Source organism: Arachis duranensis, chromosome 8 (assembly GCF_000817695.3).
Source record: "Arachis duranensis cultivar V14167 chromosome 8, aradu.V14167.gnm2.J7QH, whole genome shotgun sequence".
NCBI lineage: Eukaryota > Viridiplantae > Streptophyta > Magnoliopsida > Fabales > Fabaceae > Arachis > Arachis duranensis.
Genome location: NC_029779.3, coordinates 1,751,345 through 1,760,704, shown reverse-complemented (window position 1 = coordinate 1,760,704; position 9,360 = coordinate 1,751,345). Strand labels below are relative to the sequence as shown.

At 34.1% G+C, this 9,360-nt stretch overlaps 1 protein-coding gene across 2 annotated transcripts; it reads left to right on the top strand.

Annotated features, from left to right (window-relative positions):
• The first annotated feature begins 282 nt into the window (after positions 1 to 282).
• On the top strand, positions 283 to 4,913 carry LOC107460110 (uncharacterized). Of its 2 annotated transcripts, XM_016078439.3 has the most exons (15): positions 283 to 669; positions 756 to 840; positions 1,140 to 1,631; positions 1,739 to 1,907; positions 1,998 to 2,150; positions 2,309 to 2,403; positions 2,506 to 2,597; positions 2,803 to 2,873; positions 2,973 to 3,108; positions 3,541 to 3,600; positions 3,695 to 3,780; positions 3,878 to 3,954; positions 4,044 to 4,114; positions 4,262 to 4,319; positions 4,409 to 4,913. In XM_016078439.3, exons 1-15 carry the CDS (start codon positions 443 to 445, stop codon positions 4,553 to 4,555), a joined length of 2,019 nt encoding a protein of 672 aa, XP_015933925.1. In that variant the 5' UTR covers positions 283 to 442; the 3' UTR covers positions 4,556 to 4,913. The 2 variants fall into 2 exon arrangements, 1 of the variants encoding a protein (XP_015933925.1); XR_002366387.2 differs by lacking the exons at positions 4,262 to 4,319; positions 4,409 to 4,913 and having other exon boundaries at positions 3,676 to 3,780; positions 4,044 to 4,103.
• Positions 4,914 to 9,360: the final 4,447 nt, after the last annotated feature.

Sequence of the window (9,360 nt, the reverse complement as noted above, 5' to 3'; positions counted from 1 at the left end):
ATAGAAAAAAATTCGAAATAAATCTTAGAATTAAGAAAAACAAAAAAAATCAAATCACACCCTGCATTTTGTTCTAACGCCAGTGTAATTACTTCATACACATCTATTCTAACATGTAACTCCAAATTTCTTTCCATGTTGAAAGAAATCAACCATACTTTTCACTATCCAATATCCATAGTGTTTTTTTTATTATTATTTATTTAAGAAATTGATTGAAGAATATAAGTCATAAATTGAGCAGAGTACTTCACGTGTTGGTCGCGTTTCCCGCTGGCGCGAGAGGAAATAACCCCTCCGATTTTGAAGTTTGAAAAAGTAAAGGAGCTCGCAGCTCTTTTATTTTTCGTTCTAATGATCCAACATCCAAACAAAAATCCAATAAGCATAGCTATTCATTCATTCTCCTTCGCCATGAAAATTCTAATTACGAGTTAATGCGATGGATGAAACCTCTTCTATCTTGTTGCCTACTCAGAGATACGCAGCTGCTGCTCTGTTTGCTCTCGCACTTCACCACTCTCAGATCCATCAATCTCAAACTCCCGATACTCCTCACGCCGATGCCGACGGTGATGCTACTAGCCCCGCCTCCGCCAAGGCTTCTGTTTCCGACGATTCTGACCTTTGGATCCACGATAAGCGTGGTTTGCTCTTCCCAGTGTTTAGGTACGCAATTCAATTAAACTCATCTCATCAAAGTTAACGCATTAAGAATCTTTGAAATTTCAATGATAGGTTGATAAAATTAACAGGTTTCTCGGAGTGGATGACCAAGCGTGGTGTGGCCTAAAGGAAACTGCAGGTTCTTCTCCTCAAGTCAGGGATCACGTTGGAGCTGTAAGTCGCTCATTCATTCTTTTCTCTTTCACAGTTTCACTATCCGTTGTTATCTCTTTGCTTGTAGAACGAATTCGATTTGTCGCTATGTAGAAAGAAAATGCCAAAATGGATATACAGGTAAACATTCATAAAGAGAGAGAAACCACAAATCATGTTATAGTGATAGGTAGGGCGAAGGCCTGTGTTGATTTTGTTTTATTTTTCTCAATCTGCATTTTCATTCCTTGTTCATATAATAATAATAATATTACTGAGAATGAAATGTTAAAAAGGATAGTTATATGACTTTGTTTCAGTTCTTGAAACTACTGTCCGAGGAAGGTGATGCAGCTTCTTCAGAAAGACTGGCTAAAGAAGCTGCATTGGCCAAGGTTCTTGATATCACAGTTGAAAGCAAGGAAACTGATGCTGATTCTTCAGGCGCAGAACGTGGAAGCCATGAGTTGAAAAATGGAAACCAAGGAGATTCAAGCAATGCTACGACAGAATCATCTGCTGTGGTTGCTCAGCCACGTCATGAAACAATCGAGAGCTCAGTTCTGGTGCCTCAGAAGAAAGAAGCTTCCCTTGCACTTGAAAATGATGTTTTTGAAGAACCTTTGGAGGAGGCAACCCATATCAGTTACCAGAGGAAAGTGACAGTTCTTTATGCACTTCTTTCAGCTTGTGTAGCAGATATTGCTAAGGATGACAAGAACTGCTGTCGTGCAAGGCAGGGGTATGATGCTCGTCACCGTGTTGCTTTGCGGTTGCTTGCTTTATGGCTCGGTGTCAAGTCGAATGAAATGGTCTGTGTGCTTTGATACCTGTATGTCTTGGTTTGGTGGTTTTAACAAAGCGGTTGTTGGAGAGAACTCTATTGTCTAATCACAAACTTAATCATAATGTTTTGTAGGAAGCAATGGAGTCAATGGTTGTTTATTCAGTAATGAATTCAGCGATTAAAGGAGGAGACAAGGAGGAAGAAACTGTAGAAGCAGAAACCAACTGGGATAAATGGAAGCGTGGAGGTATTATTGGAGCAGCTGCTTTAACAGGAGGAACCTTAATGGCTATAACCGGTGGTATGTCTGCATCTCTATCTCATAAGTATCTTTATCTAACCCAAGAATGAGATAGTATCGGCTTCTTAAGTGTTGTGAATAATGTGATAGGCTTGGCTGCCCCAGCAATTGCCCATGGATTAACTGCTTTAGCTCCTACACTGGGCACTATTGTTCCTGCCATTGGAACTGGTGGTTTTGCTGCAGCAGCAACTGCTACAGGATCTGCTGCTGGATCAGTAGCCGTTGCTGCATCATTTGGAGGTGAGGAAGAAATACGGTCAAAATGCTCAAGTTTATATCCAATCTTTACTTAACTTCATAAAACATCTGCCTCTTATTGTGCTGTAGAGGCTTTGGCAGTTTTTTCTCTGCAAGATAAATGCTAATTGATATGCTTTTAAGATTATTTTGTATCTCAGCTGCTGGAGCTGGCCTTACTGGTAGTAAGATGGCAACAAGAATTGGAAGTCTTGAGGAATTTGAGTTGAAAGAAATTGGAGACATTCATCAGGGTGTAAGTTCCAAAAGTCTTTATAATTTACATCACCCTTAACCAAGCAGGATATTCAACTTTATATCACTACAGGACTATGATTGTTAAAATTTTCAATTTCAGCGTCTAGCAGTAGGAATCTTCATTTCAGGGCTTGCGTTTCAGGAAAAAGATTTTGTAGAACCTTGGGAAGGTTACTGCAATAACATGGAGAGGTGAGGAAAAATTATTCCACGAGAACTAGATGTTTATAGACATGCAAAAGTATATGATGACCTTCTATATCCAATAACCTTAATCTAATTAACTATTAATTTTACTAAATGTTATTTCAGAGGAATTTAAAATCCCGTGTGCTTTAAGTTAAAAGTTTCATTTTCAAATATTTCAGTTGCTGTATTTAATATCCTGTCTGTGTAGGTATGTGCTTCAATATGAGTCACAAATTTTGATTGCACTAAGCACTGCCATCCAGGACTGGATCAGATCAAGTAGCTCTGTTGAACCCTGTTTTTTATTTTATTTTTTACTTAAGAGTCAAATATATTTGATATATTCTAATTGAAAGTATTTACTGGTCAATATTGTAGAAATTATGCTCGAGTTGATGAAAGATGGTGCCATGCTGACAGTATTAAGTACCCTTGTGTCAGCATTAGCGTGGCCTGCAACTTTAGTTACTGCATTTGATTTTATAGACAGCAGATGGGCAATTGCAGTGGATAGGTTGGTTATGTTTCTTGGTTGTACCACTTCTGTCAATAGATAAAATATATTCATGCCTATAGAAATGCCGCGATGGCTGTTCAAAAACAGCACACACAGTTAGCCTAGAAATTTCTTACAAGGACAGAGGCTCAGTTGCTTTGAATTTTCAGTTATAAGCTTCTAGCGGTACTCATGATCTTAACGATTCAATATTATGGTTTCATCATATCTGTATCTACTGATCTATTCTGGTCCATTCATTTTCTTTGATAAATTTGTCTTCGCATGAGGAAATTGTGTCTTTTATTTAGGTTAAAAAAAATCTCCTTAATATCTTGGTGTAATTACTTTCCGCTAGTGATCTGATCTTGTGAATTGTGAATCAACTTTTGTTGATTCTTTAAAATTTTTACATCATATGTAGCCTGGTAATCCTCTTTGTTGGAACAGATCAGACAAGGCGGGTAAAGTGCTTGCTGATGTCTTGCTGAAAGGCTTGCAGGGAAACAGGTAACACCAGCTAATGTTACAGCAAAAAGATTGATTATGCTATTGCCTCGTTGTATAATCCGATATATTTTGTAGCTTTCTATTTATGGTCCAGGCCTGTGACACTAGTAGGTTTTTCATTGGGAGCCCGCGTTATTTTCAAGTGTCTCCAATGTCTGGCTGAGGCCGAAGGAGACAATGGTAGTCTGAATATCATCATCTCTTGATTTTCATATGTATTGAAAAATTAGATTATTTTTTAGTTTATGAAACCTTCATACTGTGCTAACTTATACAGCCGGACTGGTGGAAAGGGTTGTTATCCTTGGAGCACCCATCTCGATTAAAGATGAAAATTGGGAGGCAGCTAGAAAGGTACCCAGCTATAACATCCCTACAAACTAGTTTTAAATCTCCATCTATTCACTTTTTATTAAGTATTCAGTAATCCAACCCACATGCAGATGGTAGCTGGAAGGTTTGTGAACGCTTACTCTAAGAATGACTGGACACTAGGTGTAACTTTTCGTGCCAGGTACAGGTTCTCTACATGATTTACGCCAAGTCATGCTAATTAACATTCATTATGCTGCATACTATATATTGCAAAATGTTAGTTCCTACTTGTCCTTTTATATAGATTTGACTAGACCTATATTTGAAATAAATTTTGTGTGCATAGTTTGCTTTCTCAAGGACTAGCTGGAATCCAACCTGTTGATGTTCCAGGGATGGAGAATGTAAGATTTTTCAATCCTATTCCTATATTTAGTTGAACTGTTTTACATTGTATTGCTTAAAGTTGCCATCTTCTTTTGTTACTTTGCAGATTGATGTGACACAATTGATAGAAGGCCACGCTAGCTACCTGCAGGAGACACGGAATATACTTAAGTACCTTGAATTGGACAATTATAACTCTATTTTCAGAAATGAACCTGAAAGCCCCCAGGGGCAGAAGAGTACAGCGAGCTAGCTTGCATTTTCTTTCCTTTTTCTCTTCCACTCTTCTGCTGCTTTGTTAACAGACTAATATCAATATAATTTTCTCTCTTGGATACTCCCTATATACGGATAAACACTAAAGAGTGGTGTGGCTAGCAATGTTTGTTGGTGGATCGGAGCAGGTTGTGTTAGTACGATTAGAAGGAATAATAATGTTGTGTCATTAAGTGTGTGGAGATAGCTGATAAGATTGGAAGCTAAAAGATCCCGAACTTCCTATTGAAAGGGGGTTAGGAGACAATTGAAAAATGGTCATAATGTATTATTCTTTTTGAAGTTGTCTTACCATAGTTACCTTCATTTCTCTGTTTTATAGCATTTGTCGTCTATTTGCCAGCCTTAATTTGATCATGATGAGATTATTACGATTTGCATTCACAAATCCCCTATGTTAATTCTGGATCGGCATATTATATCAATTAGCTGACCTATAGGAATACAATACAACTAAAGGTGCTAATTAGAGAGATATACTTAAGATTTTTATTTAGTTAGTTTATTTGTTGTGGTTCTTTAGCTTGATACTGGGTTTCACGTGGATGGTGGTGGGAAGCATGTGCGTTGCAAGTGATTCGGGTACCAATATGGTATGGATGGTATATGCAGCAACACATCTTCGATGTTCCCACAACCATCCCCACTAAGCCACATTAGGAGGACTAGGTCTTGTATTATACGTTGTTCTATAGATTCGTAGGCGTCAAGGTCAAGCAATAGTAACTTACGACGCTGGGTTGGACATAAATACGAAGGAGATGCTAGTCAATTATCAAATACCAACCAGCACATTGGTGATGCATGATAGCGTTAAGTGAATTGCCTGGAGTGTTAAGTATGTTATTTGATTTGTTTTAAATATGTTAAATATGTAAGTACAGGTAGTTGATTCAAGAGGTTAATCATTCACTAATTTAATTTCGCCACTATCGTATATACAGTTATTGTAATCTTATTGACCAAATCAACATGGTGAAATGTGAATGATTAGACGACTAATGAGTATCAGTGTGTATCACAGCTTACTAAAGTCTTCTGAAATATCCAATAAATAACTTAAACGAATTTAACAATATTAAGTTATTAACACATTATTTTTAGTTTGGCATTCCCATATTCATATCATCATACTACTCTTCTTTTTGAAAAAATTCTTTGTCGAATCACATGTTTTTTGAATTGAGTCAAACATTGTTTGCATCTATTTAAAGGGTGTTTCATTTTCAAATTTTTTAATATGACATTTCCATACTCTTATATCAAGAACCTGTGTCTGTGACACAATAATAAATATTGCAGCGGTCCAAAAATCTTCTAGAATGTCCAATAAACAACCTATAACAATTTAACAATAATAATTTGTTGGCTTAATATTCAAAAGCTGTTTGAATTCATAATTCTTAACGTGAATATTGTATTGTGAAAAAAAATTAAGGAATATATATGTAGTTATAGTAAATGTTTCTCAAACAGTCAAACTCATGAGAAAATTAATTAAGGAGAGACCTTGAGAGAAGACAAAATTCCAGGCATTGAAGCCTAGTGTCCCACTATGGCATAACTAACATTAGGCATAAGATAGAAAGAGCACTTTTGGTCGAGAACTTCTGTGCTGTGTTCCAACTTCCTGTTGAACAAGACTTAAAACTAACCATTTGGTCCTCACAGTGATTACCTTCGCGGTGAGTATCTGTGACGACTGAACTCATGCTTTTATATAAAGTATAGAGTCATGCTTGAATATAGCTAGATTGTGGCAAAAGTTTCATAAATCATAATGCTTGATACCAAGAGTAATCTGGTCCTGCGTCTTGAGTTTGGTATTCTACCTTTCTTCTTTTAATTTATAATAAATTACAGTGCTTTTAGTAATTCAATGTACACTATGCATGCTGCCACAAAAGCATTTTTTTAATTTGAAATGTAGATGGCTTAGTTTTATTTGATCGGATCAATCAAATTTTTTATAAATAAAATTAAAATATCAATAATTTAAGCAGAAAAAAGTATGATTTAGAGTCCACCTTGTAAGATATATATAAAAAAATTATTAGTTTGAATGAATTCACTAAAAAATGAGGTAATAGACAAAGCCAAGACAGGTCCCTACAGGGTTTGTTGAGAGAGCTATGGGGACAACCGATGTTAGTGTCACACTGCTTACTTACTAACTTACTACTATACACTTAGCATTTATGTCATTATCAGTAAGTGGTGGGGACAAAGTGTGGATAAAGGCATGTTCCTTAATTTCGTGCTTATACTATATATTAATCTTAATTGTTATAGATCTGGTTAGGTAGGGACGCACATTGCGACAACATGCACCTTCCACACCTACGACTACTACTATATATACACGCACATGAGCTTGAAGGAGACGGCACCCATTATATGCAAAAACATTCTTGTTCTTATGGCGTTTACTTTGAGAAATTCTCCTCTGCTTCTCTGTCTGTTATTTGTATTTGTGGGTCTTAAAGGTGTCGAGCTAAAAAATGACACTGCTCCCAGGCAAAGCAATAATGCCACCTTCGTAACTAATAACTCTACTCAGGGAAAGCCCAACACTAGTTCCGAGAACAAAGTTGTCAAAGGTAGTAGTTGGTATTATAGAGGAAGAGGGGGAGGCAGCGGTGGTGGAGGCGGTGGTGGTGGTGGTGGAGGAGGAGGAGGAGGAGGAATCTGAAAATAAGAAAGATTATAGGATTGGAGAGTATGCAGAATGCATGGCAAGAACACGATGCCAGGGGATGAGATTGGAGTGCCCTCTTCATTGCGGAGGACCTTGTCTTTATGACTGTCACCATATGTGCAAACCTCACTGTTACCGACCCTAAAATCATCGTCGTCCCTTCTACTTTCTTTTAGTTATTCATTTTCCTTCCTTTTCTGTTAATTTCATGCATGCAACTTTTATATGATCGAATCAATATAATAATCATTCTTCTATATTATTGAGTTTGTTTAGGTAACTAGTAGAAAGCCTTGTGTTATTTTCAGCATCCTTATTAGATTGTACTACTAATCATTACTAAAATCATTAATAATCTTTTATACTGCTTGATTCTTTTCCTTCCATTTCATTTCTTCAAAATAGTTGCGAGATGATGATTGAATCTTAGATATACTAGCTATAAATATTCATGAACGTTTGTTGATGGGCTATGTTTGCTGAATTAATCATGGTATAAATAAAACAGTTCCAACAAAAGTTATCAACGCTTTGGAGATGTAGAGAAGACCAAAATTTCAACTTTAACAAGACCATTAATGTATCATGCTTTTTAATTGCAATGGTAAAAGGAAAATATAAATGGTTTTTGTACAGTAATAAATTAGTCATCATATAATACAACTGCAAAGCCTAAACCCCAATAATATACACATGCAAAGCCTTTGCCTTTGCTACTTGTCTGCAAAGCCTAATAAACCCCAATAATATACCTATATACTTACAATGCAATCACATAAATAATGACTCAACAAACTAGACTAACTAAAGTGATGATCCTAATTTTGTCTCTTAGTTCAAGGAGATCAATAGATCAACAATAACTAAGACATACAATCTATCTAACTATATATGTATAGCGGCACTCTAATATGTATGTATATTATAGAAGAGCATTCAAAGTGGTCATATTTTTCTACCATAAAAGTACACGAATCAACTTTTAGATTGTTAATTTAACTAGTTTTAATATTTAAGTTTCTAATTTAGGATTTAGTTAAGATTAAAATTTTATAATTTAGAATTTAAAGTTTAAAATAAATAAAATATTTTAAAAAAAATTAGTTAATATTAACTGAAAAGAATTCATTATCTAATATTAGCCTTTTTAATAATTATGGTGGCTATAACAACTTGGCAAATATAATGTTGACACAGTCTTTATTTAAATTTTGTTTATAACTTTGATCAGATTAAACTTTAATTGAAAAAATTTAAGAATGTTAATTAGAGTAGCGGTAAAAATAAAAAATTTAAAGAATATAGTAGATAGAAGAAAGAAAAAAAATATATGTTTATGAATAGTTGAGAAAATAATTTATTTCTTTGAGAATTCTATTATATTATTTTGTTTAGTATTAAATTACTAAATACAAATTATTAAGAATAATTTAGGGTGTGTTTGGTTAGCGTTGAGGAAAAGAGAAACTCGTTTGAGTGTCTTGAACGCTTTCTTTTTATGTTTAGTAATATTTGTGTATTTTGAATGCAAAAGTGATTTCACCTTGGAGGTTTACGTTAGTTTGTTACTGTTGAAAAATTAGATAAAAATTTATTTTTTTTCTTATCAACTCTATCCTTTGTTTTTTATATAAAATGAATACAAATAATAATCTATGTTTATTATTAAAATTTTGTATTATATGAATTATGACCCCAATAAAAAGGACAAAATAAATAACAAACTAACCATAAATAACAATAAAGTAGTTATAAATAATAAAAATTTATAGTTTAAAATAATGCTAAATTAAAGAATATATTGAGAATACTAAAAAAATTATAGAATATTTTTTTTGTTTCATTATAAAATTTATTATTGTAATTTTTGTTCACTGTTTATTATTCTAATTTGTTAGAATATATATTATTGTTCCTATTGAAAATGATAATTTAAATAAAAAATTAATCATAAATAATAATAAAAACATAGTAAAAAGTTAGAATCCAAAATAATAAACAAAATAAAATTATTGAGAGTACTCATAAAGAATATTAAAATATGTTATTTTATATGTTATTTTTAATTTAATAAATAAATATTA